This window comes from Squalius cephalus, assembly GCF_949319135.1.
Source record: "Squalius cephalus genome assembly, chromosome: 9".
NCBI classification, from domain to species: Eukaryota; Metazoa; Chordata; class Actinopteri; order Cypriniformes; family Leuciscidae; genus Squalius; species Squalius cephalus.
In genome coordinates this window covers 7,220,549-7,244,983 of record NC_137130.1, presented here as the reverse complement: position 1 = coordinate 7,244,983, position 24,435 = coordinate 7,220,549, and the positions used below count along the sequence as shown (strand labels likewise).

At 35.6% G+C, this 24,435-nt stretch overlaps 1 protein-coding gene across 1 annotated transcript; it reads right to left on the bottom strand.

Moving 5' to 3' along the window:
* Window positions 1-10,682: 10,682 nt before the first annotated feature.
* On the bottom strand, window positions 10,683-24,308 carry dnajc10 (DnaJ (Hsp40) homolog, subfamily C, member 10). Its single transcript, XM_079880351.1, has 23 exons — window positions 24,188-24,308; window positions 23,134-23,421; window positions 22,884-23,049; window positions 22,705-22,755; window positions 21,972-22,054; window positions 21,731-21,862; window positions 21,558-21,651; window positions 20,014-20,091; window positions 19,883-19,926; window positions 19,657-19,788; window positions 18,991-19,080; window positions 18,625-18,735; window positions 17,987-18,101; window positions 16,782-16,909; window positions 16,414-16,530; window positions 15,608-15,709; window positions 15,349-15,504; window positions 14,066-14,199; window positions 13,929-13,982; window positions 13,409-13,556; window positions 12,684-12,806; window positions 12,474-12,584; window positions 10,683-11,772 (listed from the first exon to the last, which is right to left on the bottom strand). The coding sequence occupies exons 2-23, from the start codon at window positions 23,329-23,331 to the stop codon at window positions 11,761-11,763; spliced, it is 2,379 nt and encodes a 792-aa protein (XP_079736477.1). The 5' UTR covers window positions 23,332-23,421; window positions 24,188-24,308; the 3' UTR covers window positions 10,683-11,760.
* Between the last annotated feature and the right edge of the window lie 127 nt (window positions 24,309-24,435).

Genomic DNA, 24,435 nt, shown 5'->3' with positions numbered 1-24,435 from the left:
AAATAACATTGGTCGGCATTAAATGAAATTCCCCCCTCTAAATGCATGTTATTGATTTTACAGTGAACAAATCGTCCATGCAAATGTTTCAGTTTCTATTTATTCATTTATTTATTTATTGACCTCGTAATGTTTAATCAAAATATAAAATAGTTCTCTCTTGTGACTTATGCAGGACTTCTCCAATCATAGTCTCTGCAAGCTCATGTTCATCTTCCCCTATATTTCAACATCCAATCAATAACTGACACATAAAACCAAGTCCCCGCCCTACTTTTTTTATAATAAACTGTAACACTCAGTACACATAACAAAATGGAAGAAAAGACCTCTGCCTGTTATGATTATATTTTGTTAATATAAAATAATATATATTTTAATATATATTATACATATATAATATGAATTAATTATGAATTATATGGCTTGTTAATGGCTTTTGTGGTTGAGGGTGTGTCACACCTGTCCATGTTAGCTTTGATTGGATGCATCGTTGATGTCAACAACATCAATCCTATGCATGATATATATATGTTAGATGTATTATTCACAAATCGAAAGTTTTTTCTTTTCCCTGCTGTCCTTGACTTTCTCAGAACAGACCTGCGACCCATGGTTTGAGAGCCACTGCTATAGGCAATCTATCCAGTGAGTGCTGACCCATGTTATGTCATGCTGTCGGATGCTGCTGGCCAAAGAAAAATTACTCTGCAACAAATGTATGTACGTGAAGGGTCGTCGTAATCACAGGCAGGGGGTTTATGGGAGAATTAACATGAAATGGATTATTTATTGTGACATAAATTGACCAGCCTGTCTTGGCTTGTGGATCTTATGGTAAGAGCCACTGTAACCGAGGCTAATGAAATGCTCCCACAATCAGTCTGTCCTGCTGCCCTCATATTTGAACTTGTTGAAATTATGCGACATGTGGGAGCCATCAAACAACATAGCGGCAATGTAAATCTCCTGTTTCCGTTTCTCTAGAGCTGCTGGGAGGGGGGAGGGGGGAGGGGGGAGGGGGGCGTCTGCTCATTCAGCATCTGGCCCTGCGTCAAACCGATGGCCAGTTTCCCCAAAACATATCACTGACTTCACAAAACAGGCCTGTAATGACTACCAGAGGAGCACTTCAGTGAGGCCTGACTACAGTTTCTCCATTTAAAATCAGCTTACGCACCATTACTGAGCAGGTTGACATCCATTATTCATGAGAAGGGAAAGAATTGCTGATATATTCATTTTATGACGATGAGCAAAAGTGATCCCTCTAAGTTGATGATCTGATGTTGCTTCCATATAGACCAAAAGAAAATCTGCACAGCAAGGAGACAATTTTTTTTTTGTAAAATCTAGTTCTGAATGGATAGACAGGATTTAAATTCACTATAAAACCTGATGTTCAAAATAATTATTTGGTTTGAGAAGGTTAAACTTAAATTACACAAATTAGTTTAGTCAAATTAACTTTTATGAGAACTTTCTTTTTCTTTTGAGTTCACAAAACTGACACATTTGAGGTGATCTGAATTGTTTTATTGTTTTGAGTTTTATGAACTTGTTTATTTCAATTTAGACAAACTTAAACTGAACTGAAACTAGGCTTGGGTTTCTACAGTATTTCCCTGCATGCTTTGCCATGACACATTAAAGGGAGAGTAAATGCTAAAATTAAGTGTTATATAATGTTTTTTTGTTAAAAGATTAATGTTAAGTTGGTAGATTTAGTAGTGTTTAATGTTTTGCTATGCTAATTTAGAAGAGTTTCTGTTATGTGGTGTTTTTTTTTGGGGGGGGGGGGGGGTACCATCATGTGACAAGTGGAGCAAGAGTTTGGTTTGAGAAGAGATATATACAGTATATATATATATATATATATATATATATATATATATATATATATATATATATATATATATATATATATATATATAAAATATATATATATATATTAGGGCTGTCAAAAGATTAATCGCGATTAATCGCATCCAAAATAAAAGTTTGTGTTTACATAATATATGTGTGTGTACTGTGTATAATTATTTTGTATATATAAATACACACACATGCATGTATATATTTAAGAAATATTTGCATACATATACTGTATATATATTTATATAGTTTATATTATATATAAATACAATTTTTTTATATATATATAAATAACACATTTTTCTTAAATATATACATGCATATGTGTGTGTATTTATATATACAAAATAATTATACACAGTACACACACATATATTATTAAAAACAAACTTTTATTTTGGATGCGATTAATCGCGATTAATCTTTTGACAGCCCTAATATATATATATATATATATATATATATATATATATATATACATTCTATACTGAAGTACTCATTCAGCAATTGCTATGCTAATGCTATCAAAGCACTGTCAACAATTAGCAAGTTAGCATTTACTGAATTAGCAAGTAAAATATAGCCAAGTTTCCACTAATCAAAATATTTAAATTGAGATTACATGATAATTTTAGGTTAAATGTATGAATTTGCTTACTCTATACTCAAGTTAAGAGCAATTAAAAGTACAAAATAAAATTCTACCAGTTCTGATTTTTTTTTTTTTTACTTAAAAAATTTGATGTAACTGATTACCTCAATTTGTTTTGTTGAGTTTTGTCAACTTACTCGGGTTTACAGTGTTCCATATTGCATTTTTATTTATTCTGAGTATAGAATTTAAGCTGTGAGAAGTCTTATGTGGAGACACACACAACACTTGTGGTCCAAAACACTGTACAAAACACTCTACTCTATGCTTCTGGTTTTAACATATTGTTACTCGAGGGGGCGATAGAGCTACCTTCAAATGTTTACCATGTCTACCATTAAATATATGTATATGTATATGTATGTATATGTGTGTATATATATATATATATAAAGAAACAAAAGTAAACTTGCAGTGCATTATGAATGGTGGTCTTCCTCAATAGACAAAATTAAACCTGAAAGAAAGCATTTGCTTTCACATACTAAGCTACGCAAAGTATGTTTTGGGTCTTATTCCAACACAAAATATTATTATAACATATTATACAAATATAAATAAAATGCATTAACATTATATAAATCATTATAAGTAAAAATTATAAGAATATATAGATATTGTGTGTGTAATTATATATATATATATATATATATATATATATATATATATATATATATATATATATATATATATATATATATATATATATATATATATATATATATATATGTTATACAAATAAATAAAATACACAAATATTAAATACATACAATTTTTCATATAATTAGTTATTAAATAATACACATCTACACAATAATACACAAGTATATATATATATTTGAGATCTTGTTACAAAAGTTATTGCTATGAAACTCTCCAAAAGTCATTAGTTGGCACAGCACACACTGCTTGGGTCTGGTACTTAGAAGAGTACCAATAAAAATATGATTTGCTCAGCAAGAAAGAAAAAAAAATATTAGGGAACATTGCTGAGCAGAACAACTCTTAAAATTGATCTAGGCCTATTTGATGTGGGCAGTCTGTCCAGAACCGCTGACAATGAGAACTGTCCCCGGACCCTTCGACGGGACCTCCCTGCACTTCTGAATGGTGAGAAAGTATCAAAGACTTACTGACCTCCATATATCACACCATAAAGAACTGCTGACAAGAGAAACTGGCCTTTTGGGTCTCTTTTTCCCTTTTTAGACATTTCCTGTCACACCGTAGGGTCTGCGTTCATGAATATGAACTGTGATCAGAAACACGTGTGTGAAAAATCTGGGAAATGTTTCAAATTTGAGTTGTGCAGTGCAGTCCAAGTCGCAATTACATGCTGATAATATTTCAAGGTCACGGTCATTCACATATAATGATAATTGTGTCCATTTAATGTGGAAATGAGTTACTGCCATACTAACTTAATATTTGTTATTCTACATTAAACCAAATTAACTGATTAACAAACATACCTTTTCATTCATTTAGTCATTCTTTAAATCTGAAGTGTGTAATTTTTGGGATGTTAAATATTTTAATTGAAGCCTACGTCTGCATCATTCATATCTCATATGAGTGAACGTCATTATAATGGTATTAATCAAAAGTATTATTCATGCACTTATGTGTAAAACATTTTTAATGAGGAAAAAAAGTACTGAGTGCACCTTTAAACTGCTCCTTGATATTTTCTTCTGGTTTCTGTTTCTTCAGTGTTAACAGGGTAAAAGATATTCCAATGCTAATTAAGTTTTGCACGCAAAGGGAATGAAATGGGCACAGCAAAGCCAAGAGTCACTTAGCAATAACCTTTCTCAAACAAGGCAACAGTTATGCTTATACATAATTTGGGCTTTTACAGCAGAGGAAACCCTTATTTTATATTTAACACATTTTGGGACTCAGTATCCCCTCTACATAATATATCTTTCAGACATTGACGGCACAAAGTAGTTTTGAAAATATTAACATTTCTACTTTGAGATGATCCCTAGATTCTAATGTCTTCAGGCCTCTCAGTACTTCATATAGATTTAAGAAAAAGAAAAAAGCACTTTAAAAGAAAAATTACTTTGGTGCCCTGACAGAAGGAAGAGGTTAATTTTATAAATGTAAAAAAAAGATTTCACACGTTCCTACTTCTGCCAGAAATTTCTGAAAACATTTTAAAAAACAGGCAAAAGACAAAGTCAGCTGTCACTGAAGGTCCTCTTTGCTATTATTTCCGTTTATATACTGTCTATGATTATTTCACCTGCTGTGAGAAAACAACAGAACACAGACTTTGGTAAGTTTTGGTAAGTTTTTAATAGTAATTTGCTTTTATTTTATGTTATGAACATACAACTTCATCACACAATTAGTAACGTTAGGGTTGGGATTTTTTTTAGATACTGAGAAATTTTACCTCATTTGAAAGATAGGATGTAGCTACTAGGATGCTAAAAGCTGAGAGTTTTTTTCTTAACTCCTATCTGTCTATCTATCTATCTATCTATCTATCTATCTATCTATCTATCTATCTATCTATCTATCTATCTATCTATCTATCTATCTATCTATCTATCTATCTATCTATCTATCTATCTTCATGAACTCAAAGCTAGTGGCTATTAACGTTAGCTTTTTTTTTTAAACGATAGGCCCTATGTCTCATTCAGACTTCTTTTTTTCAATAGGAAATACATCAACACCACACTCTGGTTTGCTTGGCTCAATTATTCCCTGCTAGTCGAGGCTTGAACTTCACCGAGGTAAAAAGCATATAATATTAATAATTATTAAATAATTGCAAATATTTAGTTATATTATCGTAGATTTATCAGATGGCCACCTGCAGATGAATGGTAGGCTAATTATATCATGGGAAAGAAAACTGGGCTCGTCAAGCCATTTCATGGGATATATTTAAATATGGTAAATGTTATATACAGAGCTGAGAGGACTACACTCTATTTGGTATAGCTTAAAGCATGATCAAATTAGCCAGACTCTTTAATAAACAAACACACAAAGATATGGGTATGTGCAGAAATTTGCCAGGAATTCCAAATCTTTGGAAATCTGTGGAACTTTCTTTGGAGTTCTTATTCCATGTGGCCATATAGATAACTGACTCAAAGCACTTTCATATGTGCCTGGAGCTCAGCTGTGTGATCGGCCTCGTTCTGATCACCCTTCTTTCGGGAACATGAATAGGCCTATTGCACAATGCTGCACTATTCTGTTGAAATCAAGCCTGTTGTTTCCAATTAAGCATCAAAAGAAATCTGTGACACAGAATCAGTAACACTTACAGTATGTTATCATTTATATTATGCACCCACACAGGTCTGTGTATATATGCGTGAGTCTCCTTCACAGGTGCTAAGCGGTGGATGATGAAGGGTTGTCTGAAGGCTAGAGATCCAGCTCAAATGCATTGCAGATGTCTGATTTAGTCTGCCTCACTGTTGCTGTTGCAGAACGTTAAAACATCTGTACAGCTCACATTTACGGCTTCTTTTCTTTGCCCTCTGCCACAGAAAAACAACTCTGCCCTTTAATGAGGCCAAAGACAAGTGGAGGCTTCCTGAGCCCCGTGTGGACACTTACAGGAGAATGTCAAAACGTGAACAGCACCGATCTGGTGTGCGGACAGACTGCTAGTTAGTCTTAAACGGTTAGTTCACAAACAGATGAACATTTTTGGTATCATTTACTCACCTTTGTCATACAAATGCAATGAATGGAGAATTTCGAGCTTTTACAGTGGACACAAATGCACCAAAACTACTACTCAAAATGTATTATTTTGTGGTATAGAAGAAAAAAGTTAATAAAAGTAAATAAAAAGTAAATCAAAGTAAATAAAATAAATAATTATACAATTTTATAAAGATGAGTTAATACATTGATGTTTTTAACATGACTGTGGTATGAAGCAGGGCGCGATTGCTAATGAGAGACAGATATCAGCGCCACACGTGAGTCCCGCGGATATAAAGGAATAAGGACATTTCATTCTACCCGCAACTACCCGCAAGTGCTGAATAATACTCCCACAGGTCAGTTTGTTTTTTTGCACGTCTCTGTCAAGTCGAAATTTGCTGCGGACGTGGAGCTCTCGGCATCGCGAAAACGCCACGCTGATATTGATCCTCGTTTTAGTTCTCCTTTTGTCCCAAAGTCTGCTTGTCATGGTCCATAATGTTTGAACGAAACAACAACAGCGTGAGCGTGCCGCTAGACGTAACGCAGTTGTCTACGTCTGTCGCCATGCTTACTATGGCAGTACGAGCGGAAACAATGCGGATATTACGTCATTGACAGGCGACAAGTGGGACAGGGCGACAGGGACGAGCCATTATTTAAAATTGGAATTTCTCTGAAATTAAAAATCTTATTGGGATAAGTACACAACTGCACGAAATATATTACACTGTGCAAGTGATTTTTGGATATTATTTACAAAAATCTTACATATTGTAGCTTTATTATGTAATATAATGCTTTATATATATTTAAAGCCTTGTGAGCCTTGAAGCCTTGTGAAGTCATGTGACAGCTTTGTGTGTAAAACAGACTGAAATTTAAATCATTATTCACTGATAACCATCCTCTAGTAAAGGGGTCTAACTCCCATGTCGAAAGGACTTTGTCATGGTTCGTGCAGCAGTGATTCTCGTCACACTAGATTCCCTCAGAGCACCACATTCTCCAAAACTTCCACAATTCCATTCTTCAGAGCTATTATGCTTTGTCTTGCGAACTTTGTGTACTAATTGATTCATTACTTGAAAAGATGCTTTGTTCCTCTCAAGGGAAAAGTCAATGCTAATTGCTCAAATACAACCTGCCGTGAGGTTTTGAGGACTGAATCCGTTATGATAAGATCTCTGCAATGATAAGCAGCCGCATGCTGTTTTTGGATGTTCTGTAAAGCCAATCAGACGCACTGTAGAGCTGTTCACAAAGCCCCAATTATCACGTTTACATTGTCTGGACAAATAGTTGCTTTACATGTTGGGCATTTTATTTACCTTACCATTAGCACCAAAGACTTCTTCACATCAAACAGAAGACACACACACAAAATTATTGGGTATATACCTGGTATATATTAGGCGTAATACCTGGTTTCACAGACACAATTGAAGCCTAGTCCCAGGCTAAAATGCATATTTGAACTGTCTTGAATTCTATTGTTTTGTCACAAGATGCAATCTAGTAATGTTTTTTTTCTAATGCACGTTTAAAAAAGCTATACTTAAATGTCAGAATTTAACTAAAGCCAACCCCTGGCTTAATGTAAGCCCTGCTGTGAAACCAGGCCTTAGAGTTCTTGTTTATTTCCCAAAGTGGAACATTCAGCTTTTAAAATGTTTTATTAATTTGGCCAAAAATTTAGCTTGTGGATCAGTGACAAATAAGAATGTCAAAGATATTTTAAAAAAATGTAGTTTAAAACATGCACCATATACTCTACTTTAAAGTAGTTTAACAGTCAAGTCATATATTAAATATTAATGATAAAATATTTTCCTTGCACTTTGATTAAATATTACTTCACATCTTAACTACAAAGCATTTTAAGGTAAAAAATATTTACATAAACATCTTGAATTATGAATATATTATGAAAACCTGAACTAAATATTTTTTAAATAATAATAATACGTTTTAAAATATTTAAAATCACTTTAGGAAATAACATCAAACTATTGTCAAATGTTTTGACTATTTCTTTTAAATCTGTGAAAAAATCTGTTTAAAATCTTTGTGAAGTTACACCCCCTAGACATTTTTACTCTAAAATATCACTAAAATATTTAAATGACTTTTAATTCAAGCATATTTACCATAAAAGAGGTGCATTCATGTCCTTGTCTGTGTGAATTTTTCGGAATACTATAACTTAATAGATGCAATAAATAAATAAAAATACGAATGAATACGGATCTGACTTGCCGACTTCCCTTACGCTGCCTTGTTCTAACACGCCAGAGGCTGTTCACCTTGGAGACCTGCTGCGGATATGGGTACGGCCCGGCGCGAGACTTACACCTTCTCCCCTGGATTTTCAAGGGCCGACGAGAGCTCACCGGACGCCGCCGGAACCGCCCTTCATAAAGAAAAGAGAACTCTTCCCGGGGCTCTCGCCAGCTTCTCCAGGTCTCCTCGCGGCGCCCAGTGAATCAAGTCATCAACATCTACAAGACTTTCCCCTTGTCAGTATCTGCATATGAATTTATAGTCATCAGGGAGCATTATAGTGGTTTTAGTTGAGTTGTGCACCTGATGGAGAAAAACCATTACACTTACCACTTGGGCTTCATAAAGCCTTTACGTCGATGTGTGCGAACGTCAACTGCAGCAAAATAAAAGACTACATGAACCTGAAATTCAATTAAAAAAAAGAAAAAGAAAAAGTATTATTTTGGTGTGATATTTTAATTAAAAAAAGTATTAAATTATAATCAGGTTATAAATTTCACAACACATTTTTATGATTGTCCAAAATGACGTTGGTTTTTAAAAGCATATAGTGTGTGTTTTCCGTGAACTCTAGTGTTCCTCTCGTTAAAAACCACATTGTGGTTACAAGGTGCTACAACGCGCTGACGCCAGAACTGGGAAAAGCTCTGCCAGCTGAGAGAGCCTGTCCAGCGGCCCCAGGTGGGATTTTTCCACCTCAGAATGAAAGAAAATAAACACGTAGCGATCCCGCAGGGTCGCCCAGTTCCCCGGGAATCACCAGGGCAACCGCAGCTCTGGGAACACTGCCTCACCTGGGCAGGACGTTCACACGCTTCCCATGATTCCTTTCCAATGTTCTCTAATGGTCAAAATGACCTTGAACAATTATTACTGAACCTTGCTTTAATTTGGGGGTGTGCTGCTTTTTTACGGGCTTCTCCCCACCCTGCGTGTTACCCATGATTTCATAAGCGCTGGATGGGACCCGTCGGTTAGGGGGGTACGGTGGGGTCACGCCGCTGAGGGATTTTCTTCCAGCGCCCGCATGCGAGAGGCCCGTGCGAGCTTTCATCCAAGGTAAGCAGCGTGTCCTTGGTGTCCGCGCGGGGGTGAGCCCTGTTCCAGCGCCCATGCCAGGACACACACTGCGCACTATGATGGGAGCTCCTCACACTGACAAGGGGAAGAAAAGAGTTTGATGTGTTGCCACAGCCCCTGGACATTTCATCCTCCGAACATCTGCCGCCAAGCCATTTGCACTAGTCCTTTCTCTTCTCCCTTGCTAAAATGGAGGAAGTTTGGATGAACTTAGACCGGAGGGGGCGACACGGTCGCACATGTCCCTGTGGAGATGGAAGAACAAATAGAGAGGTGCCGTTTTCAAGGTCTGTAATACCTGGACAGAAATAACCCTTAGCATTTCCATTCCTTGTACAGTGCATGGTGTGCTTGATGCCATCTTTGCTCTTGTTCAGGCAGAGCCATCATGACTACACAGACATCATAGCAACTACCGTGAGCTACTAGCAAAGCTAGCAGACAGGGGAAAAAGAAAGTCCCCAGTCTCAAATTAATCAGGCACTGGCAAAACATTATTCGCAACTTCTATGTTTTTTGCTGAATATTTTTTCATCAGATTACATAGGTACTTTTGAATGGCTGCCAATGTCCACTTTAAATATTCTACTAACTATAAGTAACCTTGCAACTACGTCATCTACCAGTCAGTAGAGAATTAGTAGAGATTGTCTGCTTAATATCTCCTAACACTTTATTTTTATGGTCCCCATCTTATAGTTATTCTGTTTGTGAATACTACTTTGCAACTAACTATCATCAGTCAATAGAGCATTAGTTGCTTAATATCTGCTAACACTTTATTTTGACGGTTCCCAAACAGATATACTGATTTTAAGTAACTTGTAAATGCCAACTTATTCCACTAACCATAACCCAACAGTCTCTACTAATACTCTAATGTTGACATGTAGTTGCAGTTACTTATAGTTAGTAGAATGTCTAAAGTGGACCATTGAAATAAAGTTAAACCATGAAAAAAATAGATTTTTGGCCCTATTATGCTGTAGATGCAACATGTACCAGCAAACCATGCTAACCAGCCAAACCTTGAACCTGGAGCTCATTCATATCTTAATAAACCATTTACATAAATCTTAATGGAATATGTGCAAATAGAAGGGGGATAAAACCTGTATAATTCAAAGAGTTGGGAATTAAAACAATGGTTATAAACTTACATTACTGGTAACATAAAGGGACCCACTTCACATACAACTTAAAGTATTTTTTTGAAATTTGGGACAATATTTAGCCATTTCTCAGCAAATATTAGAAATATACAGAACTTGTTTAATTAAAACCCTATATTGAAAAACGACATTGTAACTCAGTCAAAACAGCCAGTAACAAAATATCAGAAATAACTATTTAACATAAACAGGGCATTGTGTCATGTTTATATAAGCTGTTGTTTCTACAAAACAATAGTGAATATCCCTCAATTCAATTCAATTCAATTTAACAGGCCTTTGAGAACTTGATGTTAAATTATTGCCTCCTAGTGGCCACCTGGAGAACATTCACACACCTTTAATAGAGAAATATCAGTAAACAAAGTAAAAAAAGAAAAAACACTGGGGAAGTGTATTCTACAAAGAATCTCTTCAAACAAATATAGCTGCTAGAAACTAAAATGGTTAAAAGAAGAACAAATAAAACAGAACATATCTATCGCCAGTGTAGTGTTATGCTTTTTTACAATAATTTGGTTTAACAACAAACTCCATGATTGTTCTAGAAGCACATTAAAATAAGTCTTCAAAAAAAAAAAAAATCAGAAATACCAAGTAAAATACAACTCTCTTAAAATTCTTTACATTTTACCAGACCGTTTAATCACAGAAATCCAATTGAAAATGGAGAAGCTGTGAGAAAATACATCTATTGATACAGACTCTGTAAGGAAATGAAGACACTTTATGACAGTACATTCATAGATTACAGAGGATCATAAATAATTGCACTGTGGTGACCTGTCCTTGAATCAGTAACACATTTAGAGGTGCGTTTTGAATTCTGATTCCCTCCTCAAACCCTTCTCTGAAGCAGTCGAGGTGAGGTCCTTTCTACAGTCCATTTGGCAGTCAAAAACCTCAAACAAATCTCTCGCGCTCATCAAAGTGAGTTCATGAGTGTGCGTTTTCTTCCATCACTCTCACCACATTCAACAGCTTCTGTGGATCGGAAGATGTGTCCTATAGTTCATCCTGTAGGGAAGGAAATGAAAAAGATGCTATGAATAAAAACGCTGCCCGATTAATTGTGCATTCTTTTGAAATATGATTCTGGCTTTCAACGATTATGAAAACAGGACAATCGAGATAAAATTAGCTACATTTGTGTTGGGAAAAATCTGCTTATTCATTGGACATTGGGCTTTTAATCATCACTTTACTTCCTGCCTAGAGGCTTGCTTCTCTGAATGGCGATTGGTCGAGCTCTCAAATGGGCGGGATTTTGTAACAAATGGCCAGTGATTGAAGGGGCAATACATATCATAGTCATTTAGCAGAAATGTGTTGTGATTTGGCATTTTAGTTGAACTCAATCAATATATTAATTTATTTTCTCACCTTTTACATTTATTTTTTAATTGTTTGTCAGTAAATCATATTTAAAGTTCAAGGAAATCCACTGTTAAAGTTTCTTTAAAAATCTTTTTTAATCAATGATTAATCATGTTCATTGTGATCTCAATACTGACCAAAATAATCGTGATTATGATTTGCCGTAATTCAGCAGCCCTATTTTGAATAATAATAATAAACTGGATTGTCACAGCAACATTTTTCAGATTCAACATGAGATTAATTTAGTGTTTTTCCATGTCAAATGATTTAGTTCGGATCATAGCAAAATTATTCCTAAACCAAAAGTAGTGAGAGCCAATAGGCAGCGAGTATCTTACTTTAAGTTTGGAGGACTTTCCCTGTAACGCTAGTTGCTTGAGTCTCTGTCGGAGAACGTCTGCGATGACACTGGCATCTTTGCTGTTAATATGCTCTCCTCCATGATCTCGCTACAAGAGTTTGGGACACAAAGATAGAGAGGTTTGAGTAGGTACAGAAATAACCCAGAGAGCACCTGAAACAATAGATGGCCAGCGCTTGTGCCGTACCCGTGTGGTGCCCAGGTGGGGGTAGAAGCGGACAGTGGGGTAAGCCTTGATCCCAGCGCTCTGGCAGGTCTGGTAGTGTGCCTGGCAGTCCACTTTACCAGCTCGCACAGATCCCTTCATCATCTGCAGACGGGAGGAATAGATGACTGATGCTTTGAATTATTCACGATCAGAGCACCTGCACTGATTGAAGCTAGTCAAGAGCCTGTGAAAATGTTCCTGTGCTGCATTTTTTTAATTACAATTGCACTTTTTACTGCATTTTTAATTTTCTATTTAAGTGAAAAGTCTAAACTGAATCAGCCTTTTGCTTTAATGACTGCAGCACTAGAGCTGACATGAACAAAACCTGATGATCACGTTCTCCAGCATGATTTGAGAACGACCCAAAGACAATCTTGAGATTACACAGATACACAAAACTACAAAATAAGCAAGTGCAAACTTGGTTCAAAGGTACAAGACGTGTACTTCAATCACATGAAGCGCTGCAAATGACAGTTTCAAATTAAAAATGGAGAAATAAAATGTGTGTGTGTATATATATATATATATATATATATATATATATATAATATAAAATAAACTGTCAAACTTTAATCTTTCTTTAAAAACACAAGTATGAAGTTACAGTATGTATGTTAAGTTTTTAGAGTTTAATTGTGAAAAGACTTTGCAAGGAGGGTGGATGTTCTATATCAGATGTCTTCACAAATTAGTCTTACCCTGGCAAGAACTTCAAACTCAGGGGCAAATTGCTGGCATGGGCCACACCATGGGGCGTAGAAATCCAACACCCAGTGATCCTTCCCTCCCAAAACCTTTCTCTTAAAGTCCTCAGGTGACAGATCCACTGAAGCACGAGGCAGCGAGCTACGGACAGAAGACACTATGGGTTAGAGGTTATGTAATATAGCTCTGCCTACATAGACAGCTTTCTAACAGAAATGGAACCAAAAGTGACTGGTTTGTAACTCTGTAGTTAGGCAGCAACTTTAATTCAGTAGAGTTTTACGTTAGCATGTTGCTGAGGTAATGACACAATGCACTGCGTATAACAATAGCTAAGCTAATTAAAAGAAATTGGCTTATCATATGTTGTTATAAAAGCTACAAGCTAAAGTTGTACTGAAATTATTTAATCAAGTATCTCGCATGCTTACCGAAAACTATTATTCAAATAGTATAAGCTGATTAAAACGCTGGCGAATTTATGGATATTTTGTGAGAATTAATCCGGCTCACCTCAAGGCCCAAGACTTGAGTGAAAAGGCATCCCGGTGCCATCCATTGTAGCTCCTGTTAACAATGGGAGAGAAACGCAGAACCTGTTGAACTGAGGTGTAATTGTATATGAGGTAGGGAATGTAAAGTACACTCACTGGTACTGGTCTCTGCGGTTGCTGTTCTGAGAGAACAGGCGGATCTCTGGGTAAGCTCGGACACTCTCGCTCTGGCAGAACGCGTGGTCTCTCTGGCAGTCAACTGTTCCCACGTTTACAATCCCACTCAGCATCTAGAACAGACACAGCAATAGGGTAGTTATGATCATGACTTTTGCAAACAATTACTTGTCAAATGACTGCAATAAATTGTCTTTTTTTTATTCACGTGAAGTGTAAGCTTAAAATGGATACATACACCTTAAGAAAAAGTCACACGGAACTTGGAAATATTTAAAATTACTACCTTTGAGGCTTTGCAAAACAAATATTGCACAGGTTAAAATGATATGAGTAATATTTCAAATACTAAATATTATATACAATTAAATATAAATGCTTAAATCTAAATATTTATATAAAATATCTTAACATTAAATAAAGAAATAAAGAAAACAAAATATTTTAGGCAAATTTGACTTCTCAGATTTTTTAATCTACTACAATTAGAATTATTATTATTGGTTATACTGAACTTGAGAATAGTATTAAGCCAAGCTGATCTACTATTCAAACAGATGGAGTGCAGTAATAAAATCAAAGGGTACTTCAACTATAATAACTAATAATGTATTAGTTCAGGGGTGTGCATACTTATGCAGTTAGGTTACTATAAGGTTTTAAGTTATTTGTTTCATATTTTACATAGCAAAAACCAGCTATTTAACAGTGGTATGAAGACTAACTCATGTGCTTGATCAATATAAAATATATAACTATAATAATAAAACGTAAGTATTACAATATAATAATAATATTAATGATTATGCTTTAATTGGTATAATAGTATAGTTAATAATAGTAAACTAGATTTCATATGAACATTTAGGATCTTAAGACTGCTTTTAAACTTAAGATGAAGTAAGACCTTTTAGTTGTTGTTTGTATTTTGAAAAAAAATGTTATTACCTTTTGGACAAAATCTCTGTCCTTTACACAGATCGTTACACAAATGAGTGAAAGTGCACCCAAAATGCTTAATTACTTTCATGGCATTTCTAGTATTTGCATGAAATTTTGTGAAAATGGCAAAAATAAATGGCAAGTGCACAATGATTGTGGTTATCACAAATCACGAATAAATCGTGGACCATTAAATTTGTGGACAAGTGCTTTAAAAGGGCTTTCACATCGATATATACAACTGCAGAAAACGTAATAAAAAGTAAAAAAGTGTAACAGCCAGTGTTATATCGGACAGTGTTATATTTGAGGGCAGATACCCGTGCCATTCTCCTCCACTCAGGCAGCAGGGCCTGGCAAGGGCCACACCACGGCGCGTAGAAATCCACCATCCATGTCTCTGAGGACTTGCGTCTCTTCACCAGCTCTTGGAATGACTCTGGGGTCAAAGTCACCACTACAGGGTTCACAAGGTCCTGCAACAGACACAATCTATTTCATCTAAACATATGCGTGTATGAATTATGAATGAGAGTATGAAGAAGTGTAACCGTAATCTGTGCCTCAGCCCTTTCTCACCTCTATGAACTCCAGGATGCCGTCTGCAGAGTGATGGCCCTCGTACTCATGAATGCTGGACTTGTTGAAGATTACAGTTGTTGGATATGCATGAATGTTGTACTGAAGAAGGGAAAGATGCAAGAGATGAGAACTGGCTGTCACCTTCATACTCAGGTAAAATAAACTTATTTATATACAATGAAAAGGTCTAAAATAATCATAAATGAAATATAAACAAAGGCATATATAAGTCAAAGGCAATGCGAGGCAGGAATATCTCTGTCTGTACAGGAAGATAGGGAGTGTTTGAAACTGGTTCAAAAAATATAACAAGAACAAAAATTATAATAAAATTTAAATAAGTTATTATTACTAATTAGAATTGATTATAATATATATAATATATGAATAATTACTAATATAATCAATAAAAATAATGATAATACTAAATTATTATAAGTTAAATATTTTTGCAATTTTGCAACTTTACCGTATAAGAAACATTATTCATTTTTAGAAAGTGTTTTGCGATTTAGTTGCTAGTGGCACAGAAATGGCACCCTTCACTTTTAAGCAATTTGAAGAGAAAGTTACACATAAGTCAAATGCTGTGGTTTCCTGTTGCAAAGTTTCAGCAGGTTTTACGATGATTCTATAAATAGATCTGTTAACTAAGACAGGAAGCCAATGAGAATCGCAATCCCTCAAACATGCTCTGCAAGAAACCACATTATTATGCTAGAAATACTGAGCACATATAAGGCATCATGCTCAATTAACTGTCAAATTCTGCAACGTTTGAGAGAAGGTGAGCATCTCAGTACCATGTTGCAGAGCCCCTCGTGCACGGTACAGTCTAGAGTCCCAAACTTCAGCTGTCCAAAGAGCTGGACGGAGGCTTTTCTCAACTCAGGGAGAAGAGCTCGACATGGCGGACACCACTGTAGGACAGAATAATTACGTATAATAAAGAAGCTACATTTCAAACACAAATCCAAATGATGCTTTTAATGTATGAATTTCACACTGTGTCAGTAATGTTCACTGTGCTCGCCTCCGCAATTCATTTCTCACCCTACTGGAGTTTGATGTATCAAAGAAGTTACCATGGTAATGTAAGTATGTGCTTAGCAGAAAATCATTAGTGTTCAGATGGAGGCTTCAGCAGAGGTTTAGAGATGTAATAACTCACAGGAGCGAAGAAATCAACCAGCCAGGGCTCCTTCTCATGGCTGGGGAAGTTCTCAGGCCTGAGGGTGGTGACGTGGGCATTCACACTCTCTTTTGCAAAGGCCACAACGTTGTAAAGGGCATCCTTACCTGGAGATTTAACACAAAGTACAAAATATTTTAGACCAATACCAAACAAAATTTTACCAATTTGGATGAATGTTTACAGGTTTTAATGTCTTTTAACCCTCTGATACAGGACATCTTTAAAATAAATTTTTAGCCATTCAGGGAGTGTAGTTACATCCAAACCACTTTTGACATTTACATTACCGTTTACGTTTGGGGGTTAGAATTTTTTTAAAGAAATTAATACTTTTATTCAGCAAGGATCAAAACTGACAGTAAAGAAATGTATGTTACAAAAAGTTATATTTCAAATAAATGCTGCTCTTTTGAACTTTCTATTCATCAAAGAATAAAAAAAAATGTATCACTGTTTCCACAAAAATATTAAGAATCACATCTTTTTTCAACACTGATGATAAATGTTTCTTAAGCAGCAAATCATCATAGTAGAATGATTTTTGAAGGATCATGTGACACTGAAGACTGGAGTAATGATGCCGAAAATTCAGCTTTGCATGGAAAAAAATACATTTTAAAATGTATATTAATCTAGAAAACAGTTATTTTAAATTGGAATAATATTTCACAATATTAGTGAACATATAGAGATGTCTTTCAAAAATATTCAAAAAATTTTGAAAGGAAGTGTATATGATCGTTCTCTTCATGCGCCATTGTAAATTTATGACAACAAATTCAACATGACTGCTCTCTTTCTCAATATGTGTGTGTGTAACTCTCAAAATACAAATAAAGAGATTTGGAGTGATTATATTTTTCAGGCAAGCATTGAAATATTTGGTAACACTTTATTTTAAGGTGACAGTTACACGTTACTACATGTACTTACTATAGAAAATGATGCATAATTACAAGTAACTAACCCTAAACCAAACCCTAACCGTAACTCTATGGTAAGTACATGTAGTTAAGTAATATAACTTGGTACTTATTTGAGTAAGTGCAATGTAACTACAGTATGTCACCTTAAAATAAAGTGTAACCCAATATTTTCTTGAATAATTAATGCATCAGAGGGCTAAAACACACTTGTTTTTGTTATTTAGAACCAGAATATTAAGTCTTACTAAAACTCACCATGGTAAATCTCAAAATCATGAATTCCAACCCCTTTAAAAACAGCCACACAGGGCTTCTGTATATACAGAGAAGCACACAGCTCTAAATCTGAGACGCAGTCCACCTTCCCCACCTGTGCAAACAGATGAACGCAATGAATCCAACACAACAGCACCATATACCAGAACTCATGTGACCTATGTACTGCATAAAACAACAGTAAAAACGGCAAATGTTCGGTCACCATTTACTCGCTCATGTTGTTCTAAACCTGTAAGATTTTCTGCCCCAAAAAATAGGTGAAAGCACCATGAAAGTACTATATAGTAGTCCATATGAGTGACTTACCTAAAGTTGTTCAAAGCCATACGATAGCTTTATGTGAGAAACAGACTGAATCTTAGCTTCAAAACACTAGGATTATATAGCGCATAAGTCATACAAATGACTTTTATGGTGCTTTTGGGGTCCTTTTTGCAGCTTGATATGGTAACAAGCAGCATGACCACTCTTCAAAATTACTACTTTAGTGTTTCATGGACAAAGGTCAGTCATATGGGTTTGGAACAACATGAGCAGAAGTAATCATTTCTTTTTTTAAGTTAACTCTAAATAAAATCAGGAAAGTCAAGAAAAAAAGAAAAGAAATCAAGAACCTGTATGTTAGAGTCCTTAAGAAGAGCTTTTAGTTTTTTATACTCATGTGTTGCCAAATTGTTGTGTCCAAAGGAGAAACTGATGAGCCATCGATGATGAGCCAATTTATGCTGAAATGACAAAATCAGAAAAAAAAAAACCACCTGATCATTAGTAGGGTATCTTTCATGACATTTCCAAACAGATGCACATAATTATGCCACGCAATCCTATTTCATCCAGCGCGTCAGTTACTGTGTAAACAGTGATACGGCAGGTAGTTCAGGGTGCGGTAAAGGACTACGTTCAGTTCAGTGCAAACAACTCTTTTTGTACAGCTTTTCCTTGTTCTTATGATCTTCATTAAAAGTCACTTGCACACTTACCTCAAAGCTGCTCTTTGTAAGAATCTCCAGGTCAGGCAGATGCTGCAACACTTGTGCATATATATCTCTAGTATCCAAACTCTGGATAAACTGCAAAGTTAATAAAATCAAAATGAAAACCAGCCCATCAGATTGGCTCAACTACTACAACTGGACAGGATGCAATATTTAGGGTATATTTACACAACAACAATGCAGTAAAAACGGAAACACGTTTGAAAAGTTTAGCGTACAGACGACAACGTTGTCAAAATGATCTCCGTCCACTCGGATCCACAAAAACGACTAAAAACGCTGTATTGTGCATGCCAGGTCAGTAGTTGGCAATGTCACTTTGTAAAGAAACACTACACGCCTGTGCACAGATGCATTCTTCTACATAGCGGTGAATACAAACAGTAAATCTACACTTTGCTGGAGAGGCGTTAATAAACCTCACTGAACACGTAATACACATGCGCGCATGACGTGACCGTTTTCACAAATTTGCGTTTTTGTTTTAAACGGAGACAATAATGGTATTGTTTTCAAAAACTTTGGAACCCATTTTTATTTTCAGATCCCCAAAACTGTTGTTGTGTTAATGAATGGCCAAAAAGCATACATTTTTTCTGTTTTTAGTTGAAAAGTGTCATGTAAACACCCCCTTAGAAAGAAGTTCCCTACCAATACGCTGCCTTTCTGAGCAAGGGAACTGCCAGGGGGAAAGAGGGCCGTTGTGCTAGTGGTGATCTCAAAGCTCTCACACAAATCTGCCTGTTTGGAGCAATCCATCCATCCTACATTGACCAGACCGTCCTGTAGAGAGAAACATGTTCATTCATGCTCACGAGACAATAGTTGATTGATACTTGAATTGAATCTGGTTAAACATGATCAGCTCAACGCTTACCAGCATTCCAGCTAGCTTCCGTCTTGTCTGAGGTTCCAGACAATCTATGAACATTTGTTTTTTTTTCATTTTAGTGATATTTTAAGAAAACATTGTGCATTTTTAACCTTAAGGTTTAGTAGCTGTCTCACCCCCAGTGTCTGCACAGAAACTTATCAACCAGCCGATTCTTTCAGCAAATGCCCGATCAATCTCATTGGAAATGTTCCCTGAAAATGAAAATTTTCAGCATAAATCAGTACAGGCAGTACAACATAAGACTAAACAAACGTAATGTTATATTAATACTTTATATAAATAATTTACAACAATATATTTCACATTACTTTAATGAATATAAGAGTTTTTTTTACATTACTGTAACAGGAATTGGGAGCAAACATGCTTACATTTTCATAAAAATAATTGCACAATGGAAAAAAAAAATTCTTTATACACAATATAATTCAAAACACAAGTTTGAATTTAAGGATAAACAGTAGTAAATAGAGTGAAAAGGTATCTAAACACACCAAATTGCACAAAAAGGAAAAGTATTCATTTAGGGGTCACGACATGGATTTTTAATAAATTATTTTAATGTGTTCCATGAGGTTCACTTATAATGTTACGTTTTTTGCACAAAAAAACAAATATATAAAAGTGGGAAAACTATTATTTTCAACCCTCATTCTGACCCTGTTTGAAAGATCCATTTTTTAAAGAAATAGTTTTACTCACATAATTCCATAATTTCCCATAATTTACTCACCCTCAAGCCATCCCATCTGACTTTCTTCTTTCAGCCGAATACATATCAGAATTATATTTAATAATATCCTGACTCTTCCCAGCTTTGTAATGGCATTTAATAGCGCACAAGTTTTTGAAGCTCCAAAAAGCTCATCCATCCATCATAAAAGTAATCCATACCACTCCAGTGGGTAACAAATGCCTTCTGAAGCAAAGCGATGGGTTATTGTAAGAAAAATATCCATATTTAAAACTTGGTTTTCACAGGAGGCATCTATTCTCACCTAAGCTTAAGCTATGCCTACGTCATACGTCGGGTCAAAGGTCACCCTTCCGTCGGGATTCGACTTTCTACTGATGAATGCGTGTACGGCCATTGCCAGAAGCCAGTGATTATAGTTTATAAAGTTTCAAATAGGGATATTTTTCTCACAAAAACCCATCACTTCACTTCAGAAGGCCTTTATTAACCCACTGAAGAATTACTTTTTTTTGCATTACTGAAACAGGAATTGGAAGGAAACATGCTTACATTTTCATAAAAATAATAATTTTCCACATAATTGGATACAGTGTATCCAGTGTCATTGATTATAATGGGTTCTGTTTACTTTGAACACATCCAGTGTAGGCAAATGTCAGTGACTGAATGCCAGTGGGCGGGGCCTATGGTGCGATGATGTATAACTATTCGTCGATGTCTTGCTCTGGAGGCAGGCATACGCAAATGTATTTGCCCATGTGACGCCACAAATTCCACAATATCCAATCGAGTCATTTTTGGAGACTGATTAAATAAATGCTTTGTTTATAATGAGGAGGATGCTTTAAAATTGCAGGATGTTTTAATGGAACAAAGACCTCTTATTTGTCAAAAGATCAAGGCAAATGTCATGACCCCTTTAACATACATTTATAATAATAAAAAATAAAAATAAAAGACCTTGCCATAGTTCCGTCACTTTGCTCTTCACAAACTGCATTGCAAATTTGGTGAGGCTTGATTCTGTTCTGTCGCCATAGTATTTCTCTGGATTCTGTTGGTATGATTACATTTATATTTTAGATTATACACATCTTATGTATCACATGCTGATAGAGACAGAATGTCCTCACCATTCCCGTTCTGAACACATAGAGGCTGGGGTAGCTGCTGATGCCTTTGCTACGGCACAACATGCCATTATCACCGCAGTTCACGGCAGCGATCCGAATCACACCGTCCATTTCCTTAGCAAACTCCCGCCACTGTGGAGTGCGTTCACTTGTCAGTCAAATCAACTACAGTACCCAGAACAATTCTGAACTGTGTGCTCTGAGGAGGAAGTGACTAAGAGGAGAAAATAAAGTTACGCACCGTGGGGGCAAGCTCGTGACAGTGCGAGCAGCGTGGGAAATAGAAATTCACAAACCAGACCTCTCCAGAATTTACAGCTGCATCTGTGGAAAAAGACAAAACCGGTGTCACAACACTCTGCCATTTGCAAAACAGGTTAGGCCTCTATTTGAATATCCCAAGATCAGCTGAAAAGAGATGAAGGGAAACTAACAAGAAATTCTCAGGTCATATCTCTCCCCAAATTCAAAACAAAAAACTAATTTTGTATAAAGAAAATATTGTCAATTTTTAGCCTTTTATGTATTATTATTTTAAACATAATACCTTTCCAATTCTTCAAGTAATAAAAGAAAACTCATTGACACAATGTGAAATATAAATTTTAGCAGCATTTAATATGTGCTAAATTAAATACTTTTTCTGTAATACAGTAAAAGATTATTAGTGATATCTAGAGACTAATGACAATCACCATTAACAATGAAAATTGCACAAATGAAAATATAAAGTAAATGTCTGGATGCATAATTTGAAAAACTAGGAAATGTCATGGAAATATTGTCACACTGCAGAAATTCTTAATTTTCTTTAAAAATATATAATACATTTTTTATCTTTTGATTTTGGGGTGAAATATGGATAACGTGGACATTTTTTTCATGAGATTCAGTCCAGGACACAGACGCCTTTTCCATTTGCTTAGAAATACAATATAACCGCATAATCAGTGTGATTTAAGATGATCACTTACCAAAGTCCCCTCTGTCTAGTGTAGTAATTTCTGGATCATCATCATAAATTCCTGAAAAACACAACTTTGTGGTTTTTCTCCAATGTAGAGACTAGTACGGCATATCTACACATTTACTTTTGTATTATAACACTATGAAATAACATCCACATAGAACATAACGTAGAGAACTAAATTACCAAAATCATATCTGTAATAGTTCCAGCTTTCATATCTTCCTCCTTGCTGTTCATCTTGCAGACCCTTCTCTCCATACTTGTCGTATTTCTTCCTCAAGTCCTCGTCCTTCAACACCTCATAGGCACGATTGATCTTCAAGAAATTGTCGTGGGCCATTTCATCATTCTAAAAAGACAATAGCAGAATTCTCAGAGTGTCACAAGAAAGGAGGACACAGTCTGGTTGGCATGCCATAATATAGCTACTCACAGGGTTTTTATCTGGATGCATTGTGAGAGCAAGCTTTTTGAAAGCCTGCCTAATCTCACGCGTACTGGCCTCTCTCGAGATACCTAACAACTTGTAGTAATCTTCATCGGAGGAAATGGAAACGAAAAGCCATACTGCAATGAAGGCAAACAGCAATGACTTCCTCGAAAGTCTCAAATGATTTTGGAATGACTCCATTGTTGAAAGTTGTTGTTGATGCAGATCTTCAGTGTTTCAAGGTTGGAGAACTGCTTACAGGAGTGTGATGATCATCCTGAATTGATAAGCCTTGTAAGTGAGAGTGAAGAAGAAAGGGAAAGAGAAGAGATCTCAAATGAACACGTAGCCTAGGTGTTTACAGAGGGCGGAGCCACTTTCTCATGCCATCTGAAATAATTCACATCACTCTAACCATTCTTTTATACACACACACACACACACACACACACACACACACACACACACACACACACACACACACACACACACACACACACAAAGTGCCATAACTACATTATTAAATAAAATAATCTCAATTATCGTTACTGTATAAAACATGATACAGTATATACATAATTATTAAAAGCAGTTCAATAAAGACTTCAGTGATCAAAAATATATACTTTACAAATTAATACATACATATATACTTACAGTAGTCATGAAACATATATATAAATATATAAAACGTGCATTACAAACATAATATTTTAATCACCGTTGCCTGAAACTCATTTACAATCAGTAAATGAAAGCTTTATGAGTGTGTAGTAATCAGCTCTGGTTAGGTGTGCAAAGCTAAATCTGCAAACTAGTATGAGACTAGTCGGTATAGTATAGCAGTTCACATTTAGATCCATACTTAAATGGTTTTAATTCATTTTTGTGTGTTAGTAGTGAATGCTGATGTGAGATTACAGAATCTGTTAGATTATCAGCAGGCTAATCACCGCATTCCGGTCCTAAACTTTTGATCAAAAGCCACAAGTGACTCCTCGAGATAAATGTAAGTAACATTAGCACCTGCATTCCGATATGATGTGTATAGTCTCACCTGTTCTTAAATTCTCTTTATTACTCCACCAGTTCTGCCCTAATGCATGATCTTATTCGCCGAATCACCGGTGTGACTGCAGCAGTGTGAAGCAAGCGGCCGAAAGAGAACAACAACCCCCCGGAAGTACGTATTTTTTCAAAATAAAAGATGTTCTCAATATCAGAATCAGAAAGAGCTTTATTGCCAAGTGTGCTTGCACACACAAGGGATTTTTATTGGGACTGAAGCTTCCAGTGCACACATAC

What these genes read in the sequence shown, in the direction of transcription:
- dnajc10 (XM_079880351.1), bottom strand. Translation starts at nt 23,331, where the DNA reads ATGGAGTCATTCCAAAATCATTTGAGACTTTCGAGGAAGTCATTGCTG. An exon ending in CTATTACAGATATGATTTTG is followed by an intron (nt 22,756 to 22,883) that starts GTAATTTAGTTC and finishes TGTGTTTTTCAG; the next exon opens with GAATTTATGATGATGATCCA. An exon ending in GTCACGAGCTTGCCCCCACG is followed by an intron (nt 21,863 to 21,971) that starts GTGCGTAACTTT and finishes CGCACTCCACAG; the next exon opens with TGGCGGGAGTTTGCTAAGGA.